Below are 26,637 nucleotides of genomic sequence, written 5' to 3' on the forward strand. Positions count from 1 at the left end.
GCCAGAGCAGCGAACAGTTTTGACTGGGCTGAGCGGGAACTGTACTTCCTCAGTGGTAGGGAGGCGAGCAGGCCAGAGGTGGATGAACGCAGTGCCCTTGTTTAAAGCCATGACATCATTTTCTGGAATGTTTCAAGGCACAGTCAATGAAAGATTAGTGGAATCAGTGTGGGTAGCTGGACAGGTAGGATGACTGACAGTGAAGGTGAACAGGTGGTCACGTGTCAGGTGACAGAGGAATGGATGAGACTGAGGCAGGAATTCCTTTAAACATAAAGTGGTATATTTACTGAGTAGTCTGTGCTGCATCACAAAGGAAACAAATAACATGTATCTGATCAAATAACAATCATTCATGATTAACATAATTAGGGAAGTCAACAATCCAGTTCATTAAGAAGTCAATAGTAATCATCCGTGAGTCATTTAGGCTCGTAACTATTTATCATAAATCATGAAAGAATACAAACAATGGTTATTCAATCTATAATCCCCATTAGTTTGGTATCAAAGTCGATCAGTTAGCAAACAATGACGTTTCTCATTTCACCCTTTCAATTATCTTCATGTGAACATATAATTAATTTCATGACATATTAACCATATCGATTGCATAATTGGCCTTTGAGGATCCGTAGGGCCATGATCATTGACAATTCAAATTACACTATATTTGAAGCTTGCGCTTAGCCTATAAACGTCTGACCCGCTGGAATTGTGATACTGTGAATTATAAGTGAAGTAATCTGTCTGTAAACAATTGTTGGATAAATGACTTGTGTCATGCACAAAGTAGATGTCCTAACCAACTTGCCAAAACTATAGTTTGTTAACAAGATTTGTGGAGTGGTTGAAAAACGAGTTTTAATGACTCCAACCTAAGTGTATGTAAACGTCGGACTTCAAATGTTCCAAAGGTTTGCATCAGTGGCTTGTAGGCCGTGTAGAAGCCAGGAGATGCTAAATGTGTTAATTAACGGTCAATTTCCGTGTGACAGACAGTTATTGGCTTGACAGTCACCGGCTGAATTAATTGTGTGACCGCCACAGCCCTAGTCATGAGTGTGTTCAGATGCGTGTTCCATGGCAAATTTCCTTTACAATACAACAAACACAGGCTCATTCTGTTCAGGATATCCCTGGGTATAATGCCATGTCATCTTGTAACTACATCAACCAGTGATCATGGACACCGTATATTACAAGGTTTATGATATGGGAATGTGAAGTGCAGCCTTTGTGGTGCGCACTGCACAGAACACCGGAAGAATTAACACAATTATCCCTATGAGTCTTTGTGTCAATTAGTCCCGTACGTGATGGGTTGCCAACTGGCGATTTGACACAAATAATTAATTTAATCATTCATTCATGCACATTTGGACTCACTGGTGTTTGGTTTGCTTTATTGACCTTAGTGGTATTTTATTATAATCCTCAACGTCTCATCTTTCAAAATACACTGAGTCCTCTTAATTTACAGCATTTCCTTCACTTGGACAACAAAACATTTGCAAAAGTTGCCCAATTAATGGGAGGGATGGTGGCAATTTGTCATGGGCGGGGCTCAAGTTCAGAACAGCTATCAGTCAAAACCCATACAGAGTAGAGGGTGACCGATTATGATTTTTCAACGCCGATACCGATTATTGGAGGACCAAAAAAGCCAATACCGATTAATCGGCCGATTTTTATATATTTATTTGTAATAATGACAATTAGAACAATACTGAACGAACACTTATTTGAACTTAAAATAATACATCAATAAAATCAATTTAGCCTCAAGTAAATAATGTAAAAACAAAGTTTTGGAGAAGAAAGTAAAAGTGCAATATGTGCCATGTAAGAAAGCTAACGTTTCAGTTCCTTGCTCAGAACATGATAACATATGAAAGCTGGTGGTTCCTTTTAACATGAGTCTTCAATATTCCCAGGTAAGAAGTTTTAGGTTGTAGTTATTATAGGAATTCTAGGACTATTTCCCTCTATACCATTTGTATTTCATTAACCTTTGACTATTGGATGTTCTTATAGGCACTTTAGTATTGCCAATGTAACAGTATAGCTTCAGTCCCTCTCCTCGCTCCTCCCTGGGCTCGAACCAGCAACACAGCGACAACCGTCACCATCGAAGCAGCCTTACCCATGCAGAGCAAGGGGAACAACCACCCCAAGGCTCAGAGCGAGTAGAGTTTGAAACACTATTAGCCCGTGCTAACTAGCTAGCCATTTACATCGGTTACACCAGCCTCATCTAGGGAGTTGATAGGCTTGAAGTCATAAATGGCGCAATGCTTGACGCACAACGAAGAGCTGCTGGCAAAACGCGCGAAAGTGCTGTTTGAATGAATGTTTACATGCCTGCTTCTGCCTACCACCGCTCAGTCAGATACTTGTATGCTCAGTCAGATTATATGCAACGCAGGACATGCTAGATAATATCTAGTAATATCATCAACCATGTGTAGTTACCTAGTGATTGATTGATTGTTTTTTATAAGATAAGTTTAATGCTAGCTAGCAACTTACCTTGGCTTACTGCATTCGCGTAACAGGCAGTCAGTCTCCTTGTGGAGTGCAACGAGAGAGAGGCAGGTCGTTATTGCGTTGGACTAGTTAACTGTAAGGTTGCAAGATTGGATCCCCCAGGCCGACGAGGTGAAAATCTGTCGTTCTGCCCCTGAACGAGGCATTTAACCCACCGTCATTGAAAATAAGAATGTGTTCTTAACTGACTTGTCCATTTAAATAAAAGGTAAAAAATTAAAATAATTGTCAAATCGGCGCCCAAAAATACAGATTTCCGATTGTTATGAAAACTTGAAATCGGCCCTAATTAATCGGCCATTCCGATTAATCGGTCGACCGCTAATACAGTGAAGCGGCGACCTTGAACTCTGACGTCATGTATAACATGTTACTGTGCAGCCACTGCATTTCAATTTAGCCACTTGTCCAAATGTGACATTTTCAACCAGTATATGAGCATGTTTGTAAAGGGTTAATTTGTCATAAATTTCAATGCGCTGGTCCCATTTTTCATGAGCTGAAATAAAAGATCCCAGAAATGTTCATACGCTCAAAAAGCTTATTTCTGTCAAATGATGTGTTTAAATCCCTGTTAGTTAGCATTTATCTTTTGGTCAAGATAATGAATCTACCGGACAGGTGTGGCATATCACAAAGTGGTTCAAACAACATGATCATTGCACCTTGTGCTGTAGACAAAAGGCCACTCTAAAATGTGCAGTTTTGTCACAACACCATGTCACAGATGTCTCAAGTTTTGAGGGAGCGTGCAACTGGAATGCCGAATGCAGGAATGTCCACCAGAACTGTTGCCAGAATTTAATGTTAATTTCTCTACCGCAGACCACGTGTAACCATGACTGCACAGGACCTCCTTCACCTGCGGGCCCCTTATGTGGGGAGAAACTCATTCTGACCGGCTGGGCCTGGCTCCCAAATGGGTGAGCCTATGCCCTCCCAGGTCCGTACCAAGTCTTGTGAAATCCATAGATTAGGGCCTAATGACTTTTAAATAAAGTTCCTTATATGAACTGTAACTCAGCGAAATCTTAGACATTGTTGCATTTATCTTTTCGTTCAGTGGATATATATATATATATATATATATATATATATATATCCATACATTGCAGCCCTGAATCTGCAATAAAAAGAATACAATGTAGCTCTGGTAATATGGGTCATATTTGAACAGCTAGGGCAGGGGTCTCCAACCATTTCTTTCCAAAAGGCTACTTCATATAAAAAAAGGATAAAATCACCAAAGTTGATGAATAGAAACAAAGAAAAGCACTGCATACATAATTGTGTTTTGGTTCTTAAAATCACACCTTTTGAATAGGTGCCTTTTTTATTTCAAACACCAGTAGTGCAACTAATGTTTTCTAACTGCACTGAACCAACACAGTGGCTCACCGGAGCAAAGCAAAACTTGTGGTCAAAACCATTCATCTTGAGGCGACAGGGGGAGGTGGTGAAAAATGCAATCTGTTCATTCAAATCTAAAATGGGTGGGTTTTAATACAAACTAGCTTAACATTGCTAATCATTGAAAATGACAAATTAAACAATGATTCATGATCATTTTCTGGTTTAAAAAAAGTGGGGGTGCAAAATCAAGTTTGTACCCCTATTTTGAAAGTGGGGGTACAGCTGTTCCGTTTGCTCCATTGCTCAGGCGCCTATGTCCGGAGGTTCATAGAAGGAAATATGTAGAAGGGTCAGGAGGAATGTCAACACCTAAGGTTGCACTGAACATGTTTTTATTGCAATAAACTGACAGAATAGCAAAGTGCCTTTTGAATGATAGCAGTGGTTACTATTCAATAGAATATATATCAGAATAAAAATCAACAAAAACATGTCATATACACGAAAAACACAATAAGCGTCTAAAAAAAGCTATGGCCTTTTCATTTCAGTGCACTATCATTTATCATAGACTTGGAAAAATAACTAAAATACATCACTGGAAAAAAGCAGCACTGGCTGAACTGAACACTTCACCACAAAGTAATTTTCCAGCTAAATCTGGAGCCACGGTCACTGCATGCAGCCCTCGGAACGCAGCTACAACACTGTCGGAGCGTCTGGAGAGCATTTAGGATTTCGTCTAAGGATGTTGATTACTACAAAAACACCGTTCAGAGTACAACACAGCTCCAATTACGCACTGTGGCACTGTGACAACACACACCAAAGCCGCACCCCTCCACTTCCTGGTTTAGATTCAGAGATCCTGCACGCTGCTCAGGGATTTGCCGATTTCCTTATCACTGAATTGTGGCAAAACCAATGAAAAATGGTTGAAATGGTTTAAAAATGAGGGTCCACCTCTGGTCAGATGTTGGACCAGATCTTATCTTAGCGTCTTGGGTTCGTGACAGGGTTGAGCACAGTTGGCTTGAGCTGCTCTTTCAACTGCCTAAAAACAACACGTCTAACCCAATGATGGATAGATCTAGCCTAGCGCGAATAAGTAAATATTGCGCTGCTGACCTAACCTGCTAACATAGCCTGGTGCTACAGCTACACACATGAAAGCATTGTTCTATAGCTGTCAACCAATGCAGGTGATGAGGCCTTCCGCTCTCTCAGGATTTGAATGGCAGATGGAAAAGAATAGAAACAACCAAAAAGTTGTTCTCCCTCCCCCATAAATCTGCTGTTCAAAGTGACTTCCTATTCTGTAGATCCGTCTGACACTTGGCACAGGAAGTGAAGGGCTTGGCATCGCTCGGTCACACAAACACGACGCTAAAAAGTTTGAAGGTTACAAAACATCAAAACGCTTCCTGCAATATTGTCATGCAATATACATTTCGACACGATTGAGAAGAGAATGACGAGAGCTTTCAGCAGTCTGGCAGTGAAAGGGTTATTTTACGGAACAGGAATGTCACACTTCCTCTCCCGGCCGTTCCATACTATGGGAATGTGACTGATTCCCAACCCTTCTGCCAAGTGTACTGTAGGTAAGGGGGAAACATCCACAGTCCACGAGAGGCCGGCTTCGGTCCAGTCATCTATGGCAGTCTAATGCATTTCTATGAAGCTCACACATCCTAACTAGGTGTCACGGTACATTTCAATAAATAAACAAGACGAGCAAAAGCTTAAAGTGGATCATTTTGTGACTCTCGCTGTTAATCTACTGTACATCCTATAGTGAAGCTGCTAGGTTTCCAATACAGGTATAGAGCATTTAGTTACTGTTTCCACACTGGCCAAAACATAAATCTTCAATGTGATGCCACTGACTGCGCAGAACAAATTAATCTAGCATTTCTATATCTACGACATTTCAGTGCCTGTGACTACGACTATGGACGCACAGTGTTATCATGACTTTGTATCTGTGTGGTGTGGTTGCCTGGCAACACAAGTCAAAGAGCAGTACTTGGAGAATTCGAAAAAGACATGTACATGAACTATGCAAAACAGTATAAAATAACAAAAATATATAAATGAAGGTACAAAAAATCCAAATAAAATCAGACATGATATTAATTCTCATGGTGTGTTGGTAATCTGTTTTTGGGGATGCTTTTGTTTTCTCTACACGTTGTCCAAAGAGCTGGTTGTGTGTGCGTGTGTGTGTTTTAATATGCATGTGCTTAACCTCTACACACATCTCTAGTGATGATATGTCTTGTGGCTCAGCTCCCCTCTACAGGAATTCCTAAGAGCTGCACAGCTTGTACCCATTAATTCATGTCTATTAAAGACAGCATGTGGTAGTAATAGCAGACAGCATATGAAATGGCAGAGAATTTCATTTCAGTCAATAAATCCCACTGTGTCAATACATTTATGCAGAAACTACTCAACGGGTTTAACATAAGCGTAAAAATCGCCCTTTCTGCCTACAAGGCCTATAATCCCCCAGCATGGGGTCGGCAGCCATATTTACAGAGTGCCTCGGAACCAATCGGCTTTGCTCGCCCCTTTAAACTTCAAACATTTGTTGCAGAGGACAGCCTGGAATAAGTTCTTGGCACTGAAATATCCCTCATGTCAAAAATATGTTCATTTATCCTCATTCCTTCTCTCTTTCCCTCGTTCTCACTCTGGAGAGGAGGAGAAGAGGTGTGCATTCACACCGATGCCTAGTGTCTGGCAATGTTCAATGGGCTCGCTAGGTCTGTATCTGTCTGCCAAGGCAAACACACTGAGGAGACAGGTGGGTGAACACACACACACACTTTCACATTGTCACGCACACATCTCTTCTAATTGTCTTTGTGTGTTTTTGTGGGAGTCTAGTCCACAGCGCTGGAGTCAGTTTGAAAAGGGCCCTCGCTATGGTAACCAAGGTATAAGGCCAGGCAGGGACTGATCTGAGTTCAGTGCTAAGTCAAACGAGCACAGAGAGAGTTTCCTTATCATCCTCACTACGTCCTCAGTTCAGTACAGAACAGTATGCCCATATAGGGTCCTTGACTAGTCATTTTCTTGTTCCCAGATTGTATCATTCTAGCAGACATCTGTTGAAAAACAGAATTTAAAAAAAGAAAAATAACTATAGCTATGTTTTTCACTGGACGAAGAGAAGATGAGAGCGAGAGATACATACACTCACACTTCCAAACACACACACGGCTACACACTTTTCCATAGACACACACACACGACAGGGCTGCTGCAGAGTATCTCACAGACAGGCAGCCAGCACAGCCGGGGCAACCACGGGGGTGGGGTTATACATGGACGAACAGATTGACTGACGGCTTGGACACAGCGGTGGTTGGTCAGGTGGAGGTCTGAAGTAGACCCTCCCTGGCGTGGTATTGGTTGGATCCTCGATGAGTACGGGGTGGAGGAGGGTTATGAGTTGCTTCCTTACTCCACTGAGCCAGGGTGCAGGCTGAGGGCGGGTGGGTCCAGGCAGGTGGGCGAGTAGCTGAGGTGGGGTTCTTTGATCCACAGTAAGGGGGCGCCGTTCTTGCCCTCCTGGGACTTGCTGTGGCTACGGCTCTTATAGCGCACCAGGAGCACGGCGATGAGGAGGATGCCGAAGATGGGGAACGGGTAGAAGAAGATAAAGTAAAAGAGAGAGTCATTGGAGCACACCCCCGACTGCAGTGTGGAGACTGTGGGGAAGGAGAGAGAGAGAAGGGAAAGAAGAGAATTGAATGAGAGTGCGATATGGATGAAAAAATGACATCAATGGAGAGCATTACATTATGGTGTAGTTTGATGTTTCTTTGGCATGCTACTTATAGAAGTCTATAGTCATAGCTGTGAGTGTGTCAGTACTAACTCAAAGACCAGAATCATCAGCACGAGCCAATGATCTCATATGCCACCTGTAGAATGATACAAATGGGAGGAGTTGGTTGGCCAGGGTGGGAAAAAAACGCAGTGCAGCCTAAATGTTTTTGTAGCCCCAGGCCATTGTTATTCACCATGTGGTACCATCTGTTTTATTTTAAAAAGCACTATTACATTTTTTTTTTGATTGATTGATTTACCCTGCTGGATCACGGTGACGATGGTGACACCAGAGTTGTTGGTCGCCAGGCGATACCAGGCGTTGCGGGGGTTGAGCAGCCACTCCTCCACGTGACAGTAGTAGCGCCCCGTGTCAGCCGGCCGTGCTCCCTGGATGGTCAGGCTGTAGAGGTCAGAGGTTGTCCTCTCAAACTGCAGACGTGAGTTAGGCCCCGCCTCCTCGGTGGGGCTACAGTTCCCATTCCCGAACACGGCATCGTGTCCAATGGAGAACACACACAACTGGTCTTCCTCTTCCTCATCTTCCTCCTCGGGGCGCTCCACGTACCAGGACACTGAGAAGCGGGAGTCTCGGGAGGACTGGGAAGGGATGCTGCAGCCCAACCGGATGGAACCAGACTGGGACACAGTGATGTTAGATTCCGACTCCTCCACCTGCAACCGCACCTCTGCAGAGAGAGTGAGGAAGAGGGAGAGAGAGGAAAGAAAGGGTGAAGGAAGAGAGAGGGGGGAATAAAAGAACATTCCAATTGAAGCTCATTTCTTGGGCAGAATAATTGTCATGCCTTGAAACAGAAAACTTCAGACTGGCAGATGTGCTTCAAATCAGTTTATACTTCAGAACCTCAACACACATAATCAAAAACACAATCATAAACTCATTTGATAGCAAAACATCTCTCATTGTCAGTTTTATGTGCCCAACTACCCTTAAATGCCAAAACCCCAAATCCCCCCAAAAAATGTCTAACAGGGTAACTAGCCCCACCAGCTGTCCATGGCCTTTCCAGTCTGCTGTTCTGCTCCAGGCCTCCCTCCCTCTTAGAGGCTACTAGCCCAGGGGGAGAGTGTCTGTGTGGGATGGCTACACTCCTACAGGGCCTTCACACTGACCCAGTTAGAACAAGTAAAAAGAAGTGAACTTAAAAAGACTCTGCTAGATCAGGCTGTCTGTAATGTTTCTTCTTGTTAAAAAGGAGAGCGCAGAGGGAAAGAAGACAGACAAGGAGAGAACTGGCATCTGAACCATTTCTGTTTGACTTCCTGGGTGACTGCATTCTTTAGCACCTTAATGAGACCCTCCCAACAGCCACCTGGGAAATCAGGCCTGTAAATTTGTAGCCCATCATTATATATTTATATAGCTGTACATCTATAACTATATGGAATGAGCACTCCCTGATATGGTGTTTGATAATAACCAAATCCCCTGGTGAGCCTTGGAATCCTGAAGGAAACAGAGGTGAGACTCAAACAAAGTGAGTCACTGATATGCATACACACACAATCATGAATACACACATGCACAAGGGCGTGCACTTGAAGGAAATAGATGCGTTTCTGCAATGTGTGGGGAGGAAGTGTCCACTTTCCTGCTAAAATAACATACGAGTGCTTTTGCTCCCTGACCAGCTCCAGGCCTTCAGTCTGATCTTCATGTTGCAGTTGGGCAGATGTCACAGACACCCGCACATTTCACCCTGTATTTACAATGCCCTACTCACAGGACCCCTGGCACAACAGATTGCTTTCAGAGATGTTAGGGGAGGGTGTAGCCATGTTTGTCTATCAACAGTCACCTTCCTTTGGGGGTCAGAGAGGAGGCATAGGGGGGTGAGGAGGGTAATAGCAGGGTAGCTGGGTGGAGTGGGGAAGGCGATATGGCCTAAAAATCACATATTTTTTTTCTTCTCTAAATCAGCTTAGTTGTACAACTAAAGGTCAAATACACTGCATTTCAAACAGTCAGCAATAATGTAATGAATTTAGGGCGTGTGAAATAAATATAATCCTTCCACAACCATAAGACCCACTAATAATGTACTTAATTTGATCAAAATATACTGAACAAAAATATAAAAAGCAACATTCAACAATTTCAAAGATTTTACTTCCTTACAGTTCATATAAGGAAATCAGTCTATTTAAATAAATTCATTAGGTCCTAATCAATGGATTTCACATGACTGGGAATACAGATATAGATCTGTTGGTCACAGATACCTTACCAAAAAAACAAGGTAGGGAAGTGGATCAGACAACCAGTCAGTATCTGGTGTGACCACCATTTACCTCATGCAGCACAACACATCTCCTTCGCATAGAGTTGATCAGGCAGTTGATTGTGGCCTGTGGAATGCTGTCCTACTTCTCTTCAATGGCTGTGCAAAGTTGCTGGATATTGGTGGGAACTGGAACACTGTAGTACACGTCAATCCAGAGCATCTCAAATATGCTCAATGGGTGACATGTCTGAGTATGCAGGCCATGGAAGAACTGGGACATATTTTTATTTTATTTAACCTTTATTTAACTAGCCATATCGGTTAAAGAACAAATTTTTATTTTACAAGGACGGCCTAACCCGGCCAAACCCTCCCCTTATCTGGCCGACGCTGGGCCAATTGTGCGGCGCCCTATGGAACTCCCGATCACGTCCGGGATCGAGCAAGGGTCTGTAATGACGCCTCTAGCACTGAGATACAGTGCCTTAGACCGCTGCGCCACTCGGGAGCTGAAACATGAGTTGACGGAGGCGGATGAATGGCATGAGTATGGGCCCCAAGATCTCGTCACGGTATCTCTGTGCATTCAAACTGACATCAATAAAATGCAATTGTGTTCGTTGTCGGTAGCTTATACCCTCCCATACCATTACCTCACTGCCACCATTGGGCAAACCGCTCGGCCACACGGCGCCATACACGTGGTCTGCGGATGTGAGGCCGGTTGACCGCACTGCCAAATTCTCTAAAACGAAATTGGAGGCGGCTTTATGGTAGAGAAATGCACATTACATTTTGACAACAGCTTTGGTGGACATTCCTGCAGCCGGCATGCCAATTGCATGCTCCCTCAACTTGAGTCATCTGTGGACATCAGTGACAAAACTGCATTTTAGAGTGGCCTTTTATTGTCTCCAGCACAGGGTGCACCTGTGCAATGATCATGCTGTTTAATGAGCTTCTTGATGTGCTACACCTGTCAGGTGGATAGATTATCTTGGCAAAGAGAAATGCTCACTAACAGGGGTGTAAACAAATCTGTGCACAACATTTTTGAGAAATAAGATTTTTGTGCGCATGGAACATTTCTGGGATATTTTATTTCAGCTCGTGAAACATGGGATCAACACCTTACATGTTGCGTTTATATTTTTGTTCAGTGTAGTTTTAACCTGCTTTTTTTGCAATCACTGATCTGGCTTTTAAATATGTTCATTCAAATGGATAAAAAAATCATTATAATAATTATAACCAGAACCATGTATAATGTACATTCACTAATAATGACTATCTTCTTGTTGCAGGCATTATAAAACATTAACACAGGTCTCATAAACAATCTCTCAAGCACAAGCCCACATGCTAGTGAGTAGCCAGCTAATCTTTCTATTGTTATGAACACACCCTTCTGTCCGCCTCCGATTGCCAGCCGGTCCACTTTGTTCCGGTGTTGAAATCAAGCCTACCTTATTTTTCAGAATGAGAATGAATTGCCAATTTATTATCTAATTGTGTTTTATGCTTATTGCGCATTTATAAAACACAGACTAGACAGCTGGTAGAACAGTCTTTGGATAAATGCTGCTAGCGGTACGTGGTACCCCAATGTGGCTGCGCGACAAACTGGGCTTTCATTCTCCAGAATCAATGTCCATTGATACTCCTGTTTTAGTAGTGTCTGCTCTGTGAGTCATTTGAGGAGTTGAGACCCCAAGATCACTTTTTCCTCTCTGACAAGCGGTTTGGTCCAACACGAACAGTCATATGGACACTGAAACGGAGACAATATTTTACTGTAATAGAAAAGTTAACCTTTCTAATGAGGAAGTGGCAAAGCGAGAGGTTTCGCCAAAATCGGTCCAAATTAAGGCCAATACGTTTCTGCCTTCATGCATTTGGGACACCTCCCATTGTTAGAGTGGAGATATGAGCATCTCGTCATTACATTCAGATCTCTGGTGTAAATGAGAAGGTGCACACAGCACAGAAGGAGTGAAGGAGACGAGACCAAAAAGACAACAAGCAGACATAAATGCCCATAAAAATGGAAAACATGTTGACTCTTGCAGTACAGACATTTGGAATATTATGCAAAAACATACATTCAAATGAATCCGATCTATCGCCCAGCCCTAGGAGGGGGGCTTGGAAGTCTGTCTAGTACATGGTAGGGTTGGGGCCATTGGGTTTGAGGGGAGTAAGGTAGCAGCTCGGTGAGTAGGGTGGCATGGGGCTGAGGTGAGGTTGTGTGTAGTTGGTGTCGGCACAAAATTGACTTATTATGGGCATGTGGTTTATGCCCCTCAGCTCTGCCAGGCTCTGCCCATTTGGCACCAGGGCAACACCCACCACGTCCACCTGAGCTCTGCCTAGGGCAGGTGGATGGTGATGAGGTCATCAAAGTGAGACGGCCTTTAGGGCAGGGGGAGAGGGCACAACTGGTCACTGCCAGAAGATAAATGAACCACATGGGTCGAGAACAGCAGCTGCTAAACACTAGAGACAGAGAGAGACACTGGGCTCTTGCTGTTTCTCTTAGGAAGATTTCTGTGTGTAAAGGCTGAGTGAGGAGTCCCGTGCCAGTTTGTACCAGTATCCCTCCTCTCTGTTTTCACTTGGTTGTCTGACCAGGACCTGTGTGAATCCTGAGGAGTCCCGTGCCAGTCTGTACCAGGCTTCATCCCATTCAGCTCTATATCCCTCCCGTCATCCCTTCCCTTGTTCCCTCCTTTCTGTCCTCACCTGGTTGTCTGACTAGGACCTGTGTGAATCCCGAGGAGTCCCGTGCCAGTCTGTACCAGGCTCCGTCTGGATCTGTGAGCCACTCCTCCACCAGGCAGTAGTACGTCCCAGAGTCGCTGCTCTCTGCCCTGTTCAGTGTCAGCGCGTAGAGCCGCGGCGACAGCCTCTCAGCCTGCACTCGTCGCCTCAACCTCTCCTCGTCCGCATACGCGCCATATTCAAACGCGCCCGAGCGCTCAATCCTCAGCAGTAGTTCATCGGCCTCAGCACCTGCCGCACGGCGCACATACCAGAGCACGGCATGCTGGGAGTCTTGGCTGGTCTGGGACGCCACGGAGCAGTTGACACGCACGCGACTATCTTCCAGGTAGACCAGGGACTGGTTGGTCTTCTGCACCCGCAGCTTACTCACTGTGGAGGAGAGACAGGGGAGGGAGAGAGACAGGGGGGAGAGGAATGGAGGGGGGTAGTGAGAGAGGGTAGGAAGGTAGTGGGGAGGAAGAGGAGATAGAGGAGAAGAGAGGGAGGGTAGGAAGAGGAGAGAGAGAGAGGGAGGGGAGGAAGGTAGTGGGGGGAGGAAGAGGAGATAGAGGAGAAGAGAGGGAGGGTAGGAAGGTAGTGGGGGAGGAAGAGGAGCGAGAGAGAGGGGAAGAGAGGGAGGGTAGGAAGGTAGTGGGGGGGGAGGAGAGAGAGAGAGAGAGAGAGAGGGAAGAGAGGGAGGGTAGGAAGGTAGTGGGGGAGGAAGAGAGAGAGAGAGGGGGAAGAGAGGGAGGGTAGGAAGGTAGTGGGGGAGGAAGAGGAGAGAGTGGAAACAGTTATTTCAGTGTTTATAGAAACAAGTGAATGGTGGTGACAGGTACACAATGTCATTTCTGTTTGTGACAGACTTGTTGAGGCGGTCTTCATTTCCTGCCGAAAAAGAGAGGATATTAGTGTGTGGGTGGAGGAGAGGCAAGGAGAGATGGAAGGGAAGGCTGTCAGTGTATGACAGAGAAGGATGAAAAGAGAGGCCTTGGGGCCTCCCGAGTGGCACAGCGGTCTAAGGCACTGCATTGCAAAGCTTGAGGCGTCACTACAGACCTGGGTTTCGATCCCAGGCTGTGTCACAACCAGCCGCGACCGGGAGTCCCATAGGGCTGTGCACAATTGGCCCAGCGTTGTCTGGGTTAGCTGACGGTTTGGCCCGGGGGGTGCTTAACTTAACATCGCACTCTAGCGACTCCTTGTAGCAGGCTGGGCGCCTGCGGGCTGACTTCGATCATCAGTTGAACGGTGTTTCCTCCGAGACATTGGTGCGGCTGGCTTCCGGGTTAAGCGGGTGGGTGTTAAGAAGCATGGCTTGGTGGGTCATGTTTCAGAGGGCTCATGACTCGAACTTCGCCTCCCGAGCCCGTTGGGGAGTTGCAGCGATGAGACAAGAACGCAATTGAATATCACGAAATTGGTGAGAAAAAGGGTGTAAATTACAACAAAACCAAAAAAAGATAGGCCTTGAATAAGTTGGGTGGGTGAGAGGAAAATATTTAGGAGGGAAAGATGAAGGGAAGAGGGGTACGCAAGACTCAGTTTGAAAGCGAGCGAGGCAAAGAAGAGAGAGGGGGAGATTAAGGAATCTGAGCTGTGGGAGAGAAAAAGATGGAGAAATGAGGAAAGGAGGCATAAGAGGCCTGTGGGAGTTAGAGGGAGGAAGGGAGGGAGATATGGAGGGAGGCAGTGCTAGAATATGATGTCAGGGAGGTAGTGTTAGGATGGGGCTCAGGGCGCTGTGACTGAATTGGTTAAAGGGACATCAAGTGTGAGATTGGATTAGCTACAGGTACATCAAGTGTGACCGACCGGCGCCTCAGTTGGAGGCTTAAAGGAGAGAAAACACAGCGTGTGTACACACACACACACACACCCCTTAACTGATCAACTAAAACATTAACTAGGTCACACATGAAAAGGTACATTATCATCAATGTAAAAGAGAACAGATTTAATTCACCATTCTCATTTGAACACTAGGGCATGAAATAGGACACAAACACACACACACACACACACACACACACACACACACACTTGCCTGTGCTGAGCTTTGATAGGAATGACTGCCTAGAGTCACAACCATCTGCCTAGAGAATTTCACCCGTACTCACAGATTGGTGAATGTGCTTGGATGGTCAGAGCGTGTGTGTGTGTGTGTGTGTGTGTTAGAGAGCTAGCATTTGTCCGTGCTCTAAGATGCATTTTCACAGCCCTCTTTCCTCTCCACAATGGCCTCTTGAGTGAGTTCCGAAATTAGTCATCTTGGACTGGCTCCACACTGGAGAGAGACCCGCTCTGAACGCTCCCAACCCCAACAACCACTCCAGCCGGAATTACAGACGAACCCTCCAGAATCCTGGCAATCATTCTCCAGGAGAGAATTACCTCGGAATCACCTGGAGTGGAACCGTGCTGGATTGGATTGGCAAAGGACAAAGCGCCTCGCTGTTTTTCCCCATTTGAAGTTAGAATCCACTTGGAAAACAGAGGAGAGTGGGGGGGTTATAAGCCTGTTTCCTTGGACCAGTGTTTACAAAAAGGCCTGTTCAACTTCAAAGCCTGACCAAATACCAGCCATTCAAGGCCATTATGGTGCATTATAATCCATTATAAAAGGCATTAAGTCATTATAAGCCCTGAAACAGGTCCATTGGCTTCAGCTTCATAGGAAGCAGTACACAGTGGTGCTCAATACAAGACCAGTGAAAACCTTTTCACACTGCAGAGAGAGACTGGGGGAGAGACTCCGCACCAGGACCCCAAACACAAACTTGCACACGTTTCAATGGCATTTAAAACGCGTTTGTCTTCAACAGGAACTGAGGCAAAAAACAGGGCTGTGGGGATGAGGATGTAGAGTACATGGACTGGGAATAGGACGTGCATACTGTACACTGAGTGTACAAAACATTAGGAATATTGTGTTGCACCCCTCCCTTTTGCCCTCAGAACAGCCTCAATTTGTCGGGGCATGGGCTCTACAATGTGACGAAAGCGTTCCACAGGGAAGCTGGCCCATGTTGACTCCAATGCTTCCCATAGTTGTGTCAAGCTGGCTGGATGTCCTTTGGTTGGTGGACCATTCTTGAAACACATGGGAAACTGTTGAGCAAACCCAGCAGCGTTGCAGTTCTTGACACACTCAAACCAGTGCGCCTGGCACCTACCACCATACCCCTTTCAAAGACACTGAAAACGTGTCTTGCCCATTCACCCTCAATGGCACACATACACAATCCATGTCTCAAGGCTTAAACATCCTTCTTTAACCTGTATCTTCCTCTTCATCTACACTGGTTGAAGTGGATTTAACAAGTGACATCAATAAAGAATTATAGCTTTTACCTGGTCAGTCAATGTCAAGGAGCCGGTGTTCCTAATGTTTTGTACACTCAGTGTATGTGCAGGGATCACCCGCATTTTCTGTGTGTATGCGTGTGTGTTGATGCTTTGGGAAAAGAGCATATATATGTAGAGACTTGTTCAATCACACATATGTTACAAGGCCATACATCTTTCATAGTTATTGCCAGTTCCGTTTACTGCTGGATTCTGTGTGTGTGTTTTAGCGAGTCTGTCAATGTCTATGTTAATTGTGTTTGCATGTTCTGCGTGAGTGTGTTTCTTTAATGAGTCTCATAGGTGCCAACCCAAAGTAAGACAAATACATAATTGGAAACACTTGTCATCGATGTTCTGCATTAGCTGATGTGTCACTCAAACCCAGGCCCTATGCCTGTGTGTGTGATGTAATGTGGATTCAAATAAAGTATTTAAAGTGTGTGTGTGCGATGTAATATGTTAATTAAAATAAAGTATTTAAAGTGTGTGTGTGTGTGCGATGTAATATGTTGATTCAAATAAAGTATTTAAAGTGTGTGTGTGCGATGTAATATGTTAATTAAAATAAAGTATTTAAAGTGTGTGTGTGTGTGTGTGCGATGTAATATGTTGATTCAAATCAAGTATTTAAAGTGTGTGTGTGTGTGTGTGTGTGCGATGTAATATGTTAATTAAAATAAAGTATTTAAAGTGTGTGTGTGTGTGCGATGTAATATGTTAATTAAAATAAAGTATTTAAAGTGTGTGTGTGTGTGTGTGTGCGATGTAATATGTTGATTCAAATAAAGTATTTAAAGTGTGTGTGTGTGTGCGATGTAATATGTTAATTAAAATAAAGTATTTAAAGTGTGTGTGTGTGTGTGTGCGATGTAATATGTTGATTCAAATAAAGTATTTAAAGTGTGTGTGTGTGTGCGATGTAATATGTTAATTAAAATAAAGTATTTAAAGTGTGTGTGTGTGTGTGTGCGATGTAATATGTTGATTCAAATAAAGTATTTAAAGTGTGTGTGTGTGTGTGTGCGCGATGTAATATGTTGATTCAAATAAAGTATTTAAAGTGTGTGTGTGTGTGTGTGTGTGCAACAGGCTCAGATTTGTTCTACTCTCCGTCAGCTCTGTGTAATCTCTCACAAGTACAAGAGATAGTGAGTACTGCTGAGATCCTGTGTATGATTTTTATCCCTCCCATACTCTGGTCAGCGAAAGGGGCCTATTCTGGGAATTGGGAGCTAATCAGATACTAGATGATAGATGAGATGTTTTATAAGTTAACCTTGAAGTAAACGCTACTGAGGGTGTGGCTAGAATACCCTTAGACAGTCCTGCTGGGTCTCCCAGTGAGGGAACAGACCAAATTAAACACTGCCAAAGAGCCCTGCACTGCCATAGCCAGGCATGATTAAATGACAAGTTAATTAACATTCAGCCCCTCACTCTACTAAAAAAGAGTGAGTGTTTTCTCTTTGTTTGTCAAATTAAACAAGATTGTGTGTGTGTGGCGGCTGGAGTTTGTTAGCAGTGTGCAGAGCACGTGGCTGATAGGAGCACACACTTTTACGCTCTCTAAGAAGCTAATCGAAACCACCCCCTTTCTCCTTCCCCGAGTGTGTCCAATTTATCGTCAGAAGGTGTTAATGGCAGAGTGTGCTGCCGAGCCCAGATAAAGCTCCTTATTTATCAGTGGTGTAAAGCACACAATGGCCACAAACACAGCCCCATTCACATCCAGAACGCAGGCAGGGATACAAACTTTATGCCCAACACATGCACACGTTCCATCTTCACTCTCCTCATAGCTATATGCCACAACTCTCTCCTCGTAGCTATATGCCACAACTCTGTCCTCGTAGCTATATGCCACAACTCTGTCCTCGTAGCTATATGCCACAACTCTGTCCTCGTAGCTATATGCCACAACTCTGTCCTCGTAGCTATATGCCACAACTCTGTCCTCGTAGCTATATGCCACAACTCTGTCCTCGTAGCTATATGCCACAACTCTGTCCTCGTAGCTATATGCCACAACTCTGTCCTCGTAGCTATATGCCACAACTCTGTCCTCGTAGCTATATGCCACAACTCTGTCCTCGTAGCTATATGCCACAACTCTGTCCTCGTAGCTATATGCCACAACTCTGTCCTCGTAGCTATATGCCACAACTCTGTCCTCGTAGCTATATGCCACAACTCTGTCCTCGTAGCTATATGCCACAACTCTGTCCTCGTAGCTATATGCCACAACTCTGTCCTCGTAGCTATATGCCACAACTCTGTCCTCGTAGCTATATGCCACAACTCTCTCCTCGTAGCTATATGCCACAACTCTCTCCTCGTAGCTATATGCCACAACTCTCTCCTCGTAGCTATATGCCACAACTCTCTCCTCGTAGCTATATGCCACAACTCTCTCCTCGTAGCTATATGCCACAACTCTCTCCTCGTAGCTATATGCCACAACTCTCTCCTCGTAGCTATATGCCACAACTCTCTCCTCGTAGCTATATGCCACAACTCTCTCCTCGTAGCTATATGCCACAACTCTGTCCTCGTAGCTATATGCCACAACTCTGTCCTCATAGCTATATGCCACAACTCTCTCCTCATAGCTATATGCCACAACTCTGTCCTCATAGCTATATGCCACAACTCTGTCCTCATAGCTATATGCCACAACTCTCTCCTCATAGCTATATGCCACAACTCTGTGAAGCGGTTCTTTATTTGCAGAGTCAAGTGCGGGAACAGATGAAGACATATTTTGGGAAGTATTTTACGGTCCAGGAGGTGGGAAGGAAAGTGCACTGTTAAGGCTGTGCTCTGTAGTATCTTTCCAACCTCTTACTATCCCTCTCTACCAGTCTAATCAGAACACCGCCCATCGGTCTGAACTCAATGAAATGCTATCAACTACAGACCACAGACCGTTGCAAAACAGCCCAACCATAGGGATGTACAGTATTCAATAGTATGTAGAACAAAGAAACCTTCTAGAATTCATCCAGACAGCCAGTCTCATCACCTGCCAGGACATGAATATTCAGCAGGCTCACCTACATGCTCATGTATATTCATGAGGCTCCAATGAAGAACTCCGACAGGAAGGTGTTGTGGGTCTCTGGTTCATTTTTTGGTGCTTTATGATCATTCATCTGAAAGGCTTGACACCAGGGACATTGGATGCATCCCAAATGGCACCAAATTACCTTCATGGTGCACTACTTTTCACCAGAACCCCATGTGCCCTGGTCAAAATACTGCACTATTATATAGGGAATTGAGTGCTATTTGGGCCAGAGACAATGTGATTAGACCCCACTCAGCCTAATGGCCCGCTATTGTCTCTCCATCTACACAGGCCTTTTGGTGAAATATGTTTCAGTATTACAGGCATAAAAGTCCTCAGAGGTGTCATTGAGGCAGTGGGGAAGAAATAAGTCAGAGAGAAAGAGAGAGAGGACATGGGGGATTAGAGGATGAATGGAGAAGGTAGATGAATTAAATAAAGAGAGAGCAGATCAGGTTGAAGAGACAGGAGGAGCAGCAAAGAGATGAGGCAAGAGGGATCATGGGAGATGTGGGGAGGCTAAAAGAAAAGAGAGAGTTCTCCTGGGAGGATTTAGGACCAGAGGGGGGTCTCTTGGGTTTCAACTCAGGGAGGCTTAACGTCTTAAACCCGGCCTGCTCCGCCCTTAGCATTAGCCTAGCCACAGGCTGAGCCCAGAACGGATGTACAACACCAAGGGCTCAGACACACTCTGATCCCCGAGGACGGCTCAATCCAGCTGGGTCGCTCCCCCGGCCCGGAGCCCTGCCTCTGGGGAGAGGTCGGAGCGGGTTCCCTTTGGGGAGGGATGGGCCTCCACTCTCGCTGAGGAGCCGCTGTTCCTCTCTTCTTCTGCTATAATGGGGAGCCTAATTTCTATGCTAATGATGCCGATGTATCTCTGATCCTTTTGTGTCAAAAGGAGATTACCCCCCCATCTCACACTCCCGCCGCAATGTCATTAAGATTGAGGTAATTATGGGGATCTGCACACGCCCAATGGTAGCCTCACACACCCAACTGCCTTTCTCCTCTGTCTCCTGCTCGCTGTCTCAGAGACTGATCACTGGACTCTGCCTGGCCTAACTGGAAAGGGGGAGGCGAGGGAGGAAGAGAGGGAGAGAGGGAAAGGGAAGGCGAGCAGAGAGGGAGAGAGGCAAGGGGGGTCAGGGGAACTCTAGGTACTGATTAATGACCCCCCAGAAGCAGGCAGGGAAATGGGATTGAATAAAGCGGTGTGTGTGTGGGTCCGTGCGATGTGTGTGTGTTGGTCCGTGCGATGTGTGTGTGTGGGTCCGTGCGATGTGTGTGTGGGTTCATGTGATGTGTGTGGGTCCGTGCGATGTGTGTGGGTCCGTGCGATGTATGTGGGGGTATGTGCGTGTGTAGGTGGGTCCGTGCGCGGTTGTGTGTGGGTCGGTAAATAGGTCTGTGCGTGTGTGGGTCCATGTGTGTGTGAGGGTCCATGTGTGTGTGTGGGACCATGTGTGTGTGTGGGTCCATGTGTGTGTGTGTGGGTCCATGTATGTGTGAGGGGAAAGTGAGTCTCTGCCAGTAAACATAAAACACTTTATGTCCATTAAACCAGTGCTGGAATGTGGTCATAGATATTGTTGAGGGAAGCCAGTGCTGACTGCTGGCTGCAGAACAGTTTCTGGCCTGGAGATGAATGAGACAGAGAGAGAGGACACAATAGACTGAGTGTAGTGTATTAGGGGGGGGGGGAAGTATGTGTGTTTTTAGAGATTGTGCGTGTGTCCTTGTATGTCCCGAGTAGTAGGTGTGCGTGGTGGGCTGTCTGTGCAGTCTGTGAGGAAGACAGAGAGATGAGCTGACCTTGAGTGTCTGAATCAGACATGATTCATCAAAAGCCTTATGAAATTATTTTCTCACACAATGGCTCTTAATTTTATCACCTACTGTATGTGTGAATGTGTGTGTGTACACGTGTGTGTGTGTGGGGGGAATAGGAAGGCGGGCTTGGAGTGCAGATATCCAATCCGACAGTAGAAGACACACCAGTGCCTGGGGGGTTAGATCAAAACTCTACTGTACACAGCACAGCTCAAACATGATAAGACGTCATATCCCAGTCACAACAATAACAACCCCTTCAGCCATGTCACACCACCACTGTAAAAACACCACAGCAACATCTGGAGAGGACGAATAGGAAGACAAGATGGGTGCAGGAGAGAGAGGGAGAGCGAGACAGAGACAGAAAGCAAGAGCGAGAGAGAATCGGTCACTGTGGGTAGAAGAAGAGGAAAGAGTAAGGAGAAGGAAAGGCAGAGAAAGACTGAAGTAGAGAAGACAAGATAAAAAGGAGGCTATGTCAGGGTGGTTGTGAAACTCTGAGCCCAGTGGCGTCTGACTGGAGAATTGGGGGGGATGACTCCTCCCTAATGAAGAAGGACAGCTGCAATCCATCCACAGATAAGCAGGAACCTCCAGTCACCACGGTGATGGTAACGCTATCAATAACAAGGTTGGAGGAGGAGGAGAAGGGCTGTGCTGGGTGACATGAAGAGAGCGTGGGCACAGAGAGAGCTGTTACTGCCATTAACACTGAAGACACTTCACTAGCACTCGGCACCAAGACACCACCAGGAGGGGTTGGGCGGATAGTGAAGGGGTGGGGAAAGGAGGGCAGAGAGAGAGAGACAGCGGGGAGAGAAAGGAGAGAGACAGAAAGGAGAGAGAGAAAGAGGGGAGAGAAAAATACAAAGAGGGGAGGGAGAGAGACAAAGAAGGGAGAGAGAGAGAGAAAGAGGGGAGAGAGAGAGAGACAGAAAGAGAGGAGAGAGAGAGAGAGACAGAAAGAGAGGAGAGAGAGAGAGACAGAAAGAGAGGAGAGAGAGAGAGACAGAAAGAGAGGAGCGAGAGAAAGGGGGGGAAGAGTAGAAGAAGATAGAAATAGCAGGGGGACACTTTACTGACACAGGTATGATGGACATGTCATCATATGTATACTGTATCAGCTACAAAGACCAGCTCTTCAACCCATACTGTATGTCTGCTTCCAGAATGGAACCATATTCCCTATAGAGTGCCCGACTTTTTACTATAGTTTGAGCAGGGCTCTGGTCAAAAGCAGTGCACTATATAGGGAATATGGTGCCATTTTTGACTCAGCCTATGTGGGCTAGTTCCAGTAATAATCAGCATACTGTTCTTGTAGTCTAGCGGTTAAGAGCGTTGGGCCAGTAACCGGTCGCTGGTTCGAATCCCAGAGCCGAGTAGGTGAAACATTTGTCGAAGTGTCCTTGAGCAAGGCACTTAACCCTAATTGCTCCTGTAAGTTGCTCTGGATAAGTGTCTGCTAAATGACGAAAATGTCAAAATGTACAGCATGTAGGCTAGAGTGTAGGTGTGGACCCCCCAGATCTCTCTGTACAGGAAGTAGGACACCCTCATCTCCCTTTTGATTCCAGCCTACAACCAGGGAAAGTTAATATCACATTCCTCAAACTATGTGGACGCACACACACACAAGAAAAATGTATTAAATTCCCCAAACCATCATTAATCTGAGCTCCGGCTTCATTACGGAGAATCAGCATAATGGTGTGTGTGGTACGGGAGAGTTATGAAGAGCTGGTATTAGATTGTGTAGAGATGAGACTGAAGCTTCCCTGGTGATGTGCAGGACTGAACATGTGTCTGCTCTTATTATGTTTTACAGAGAGACAAAGAAAAAATGCAATCAGGAGGAATATAGTATTCCTCCTTCCATTTGTGTGCTGTGAGCCGTGTGTCAGACTATATAGAAGCATGTTCCAATATAAAATAATTACACTCATGCACAGGGACAGAATCCAGGAGTTTGTGTGTGTGTGTGTGTGTCTGGTAGCCTCTAATCTAGGGGTTAATTTCAGTCGATGTGTTCAAGGCATCTCAGTTTCCATAGAGAGGACATAGGAGAACAGACGCTCTTCCTCCTTCTGCAGCAGAAAAGCTCTTTATGTTCCTGGAGAAGAAGACCAGAACAAACCTACCAGAGGAGCTGAGGTTGGGGCTGGTGCTCTGTAGGGCTTTAGGGGGCTGGTGCTCTGTAGGGCTGTAGGGAACTGGGGCTGGTGCTGGGGCTCTGTAGGGCTGTAGGGAACTGGGGTTGGTGCTGGGGCTCTGTAGGGCTGTCGGTGAGCTGGGGCTGGTGCTCTGTAGGGCTGTAGGTGAGCTGGGGCTGTAGGTGAGCTGGGGCCCTGTAGGTGAGCTGGGGCCCTGTAGGGCTGTCAGTGAGCTGGGGCTCTGTAGGGCTGTAGGTGAGCTGGGGCTCTGTAGGGCTGTAGGTGAGCTGGGGCTGTAGGTGAGCTGGGGCTCTGTAGGGCTGTAGGTGAGCTGGTGCTCTGTAGGGCTGTAGGTGAGCTGGGGCTCTGTAGGGCTGTAGGTGAGCTGGGGCTCTGTAGGGCTGTAGGTGAGCTGGGGCTCTGTAGGGCTGTAGGTGAGCTGGGGCTCTAGGGAGCTGGGGCTCTGTAGGGCTGTGGGTGAGCTGGGGCTGGTGCTGGGGCTCTGTAGGGCTGTAGGTGAGCTGGGGCTCTGTAGGGCTGTAGGTGAGCTGGGGCTTTGTAGGGCTGTAGCGAGCTGGGGTTTTGTAAGGCTGTAGCGAGCTGGGGTTTTGTAGGGCTGTAGCGAGCTGGGGTTTTGTAGGGCTGTAGCGAGCTGGGGCTGGGGTTCTGTAGGGCTGTAGGGAGCTGGGCTCTATAGGGCTGTAGGGAGCTGGGGCTCTGTAGGGCTGTAGGGAGCTGGGGCTCTGTAGGGCTGTAGGGAGCTGGGGCTCTGTAGGGCTGTAGGGAGCTGGGGCTCTGTAGGGAGCTGGGGCTATGCTGGGTCTGGTGCAGGGGTTATGCTGAGCCTGGGGCTATGCTGGGTCTGGTGATAGGGCTATGCTGGTGCTATGCTGGGGCTTCGTCTGATGCTGGGGCTTTGCTGGGTCTGGGGCTGGTGCTAAGCTGGTGCTATGCTGGGGCTATGCTGGGGCTTCGTCTGATGCTGGGGCATTGCTGGGTCTGGGGCTGGTGCTATGCTGGTGCTATGCTGGTGCTATGCTGGTGCTATGCTGGGGCTTCGTCTGATGCTGGGGCTTTGCTGAGTCTGGGGCTGGTGCTATGCTGGTGCTATGCTGGGGCTGGTGCTATGCTGGGGCTATGCTGGTGCTATGCTGGGCCAAGGCCTCACACGTTTCATCTCTCTAGTCCTTTCTAGCACTTCACACATCATCCTCAGCCCAGCAGAGGCCCAGTGCAGTCAGAGGCACTGTCCCATCACAGGGAGGGAGCTGCAAACTGCATGTATGCAGAGTATGCATATGAGTAGCATTATGCAGTCACTAGGCTTGGGCGATATACCGTTTCTACCGGGTATTTCCAAATACCAACGGTATGATTTTCAATAATGTAAAAAAAAAAAGAATCTATAAGTATATCTATAAGAAATCTAAGATGTGTCAAATAAATTATCTCCAGCTATGCATTTGGTTTACTAACTGGCTAGATGTCAAGCTTCTTGGTTACAGCAGAGACATTCAATCCCCTCCTGGATCAAGATCTGTTGCCTAAAATGGTTTGTGCATCCGTCCAATAGCGCCCCTTGTGTGCACATTTGGTAATAACGCATAACACCCTATGGCACAGAAACGGTACGAAATCTGAATACCGCCCAACCATAGCAGTCAGCCTCGCTCGCTCACACGCACGCGCACACATGTGAGGAAGCTCATACATATTGAGCAGGTTGGTGGGTCAGTGTACAGGCACCTCTGGAAGCATGATTTAAAGTCTCTCAATAATGTATTTGGTCAGATGCTGTGTGATGCTCCAGCTCTGCTCACACATCATTACCCCCACTCTCCTGTTCCGCTCGTTTCTGCTTCTTTGAGAGAGAAAGTGGAAACGGCAAATGTCAGCCTCTCATTTAGCGAAGAGTGGTTAACATTTAAGAAAACAGCTAGGGGAAAGCAGAAGAGACGGCCTACATTCTGACAGATGAATCACGGCTCTAAATGGAGCCATGTGACGCGTGTGTGTGTGTGTGTGTGTGTGTGTGTGTGTGTGTGTGTGTCAGGCCTAGTTCGGGAGGAAAACAGGATTTGACTAAAACAACAGAAAGTATGGAGGAGCCAATGGGGGAGCTGGATTAGTCCACCTCACAGCCAATCAAATACTCCTGTGAGCCCAAGCCTATACATGGACTATACATGGAATATAGCCACCATAATTGATTACTTCGCCATGGTAACTCATGCCAATGTAACCGATCACATTGTCACAGTAACTGATAGCTTTTCCAAGGTAACTGATCACGTCGTCATGGAGACAGTGCGGAGCCAGAAGAGAGTGAAAGAGAGCTCCATTGATTTTCTAAATGTGTGTGCGCGTGTCATTGGTCCTCTTCACTAGGGGTAAAGACAGTAAACTGCACATCAGGGAAACTAAACAAGCGTGCAGGATGATAAATCGATTGCCAAATGGCTCCTGAAGGGTCTGGTGAGACTGTGTTCAGCTTGAGTGGCTAAGGTCAGAACACTGTCTGTCCCTGAGCTGCTTCAGAGCACAGACCTGTGTGTGTGTGTGTGTGTGTGTGTGTGTGTGTGTGTGTACATATGGTCTGAGGTTGCTGTGTGTGTGTGTGTGAGAGAGGGAGTGGGACAGAGAGAGAAACCCTGTACAGTTGACTATATTCTAATGGCTGGCTTATTGATCAGCAGAGTCACTGAGCTCATCTCCCTGCTGAGTTGTAAATCAGCCTCACCTTGACACATCAGTCACACACACAGCCAGTCTCAGTGACAGTAAAGTGGTATAACCCCACACAGCCAGTCTCAGTGATAGTAAAGTGGTATAACCCCACACAGCCAGTCTCATTGATAGTAAAGTGGTATAACCCCACACAGCCAGTCTCAGTGACAGTAGAGTGGTATAACCCCACACAGCCAGTCTCAGTGACAGTAGAGTGGTATAACCCCACACAGCCAGTCTCAGTGACAGTAAAGTGGTATAACCCCACACAGCCAGTCTCAGTGACAGTAGAGTGGTATAACCCCACACAGCCAGTCTCAGTGACAGTAGAGTGGTATAACCCCACACAGCCAGTCTCAGTGACAGTAAAGTGGTATAACCTCACACAGCCAGTCTCAGTGACAGTAGAGTGGTATAACCCCACACAGCCAGTCTCAGTGACAGTAAAGTGGTATAACCCCACACAGCCAGTCTCAGTGACAGTAAAGTGGTATAACCCCACACAGCCAGTCTCATTGATAGTAAAGTGGTATAACCCCACACAGCCAGTCTCAGTGACAGTAGAGTGGTATAACCCCACACAGCCAGTCTCAGTGACAGTAGAGTGGTATAACCCCACACAGCCAGTCTCAGTGACAATAGAGTGGTATAACCCCACACAGCCAGTCTCAGTGACAGTAAAGTGGTATAACCCCACACAGCCAGTCTCAGTGACGGTAAAGTGGTATAACCCCAGGCTGATCCTCCC

At 46.2% G+C, this 26,637-nt stretch overlaps 1 protein-coding gene across 2 annotated transcripts in view; it reads right to left on the reverse strand.

Moving 5' to 3' along the window:
- Nucleotides 1-4,027: 4,027 nt before the first annotated feature.
- Nucleotides 4,028-26,637, reverse strand: part of igsf3 (immunoglobulin superfamily, member 3) — a 105,393-nt gene continuing 82,783 nt past the window's right edge. For both annotated transcript variants that reach the window (XM_029658280.2, XM_029658274.2), the window contains exons 7-9: nt 12,735-13,145; nt 8,007-8,435; nt 4,028-7,625 (exon numbers count right to left, since the gene is read on the reverse strand). In XM_029658280.2, coding sequence (XP_029514140.2) covers nt 7,375-7,625; nt 8,007-8,435; nt 12,735-13,145 — 1,091 coding nt within the window. In that variant the 3' untranslated portion in view covers nt 4,028-7,374. The remainder of the gene's footprint in view (nt 7,626-8,006; nt 8,436-12,734; nt 13,146-26,637) is intronic.

This window comes from Oncorhynchus nerka, linkage group LG1 (genome assembly GCF_034236695.1).
Source record: "Oncorhynchus nerka isolate Pitt River linkage group LG1, Oner_Uvic_2.0, whole genome shotgun sequence".
NCBI lineage: Eukaryota > Metazoa > Chordata > Actinopteri > Salmoniformes > Salmonidae > Oncorhynchus > Oncorhynchus nerka.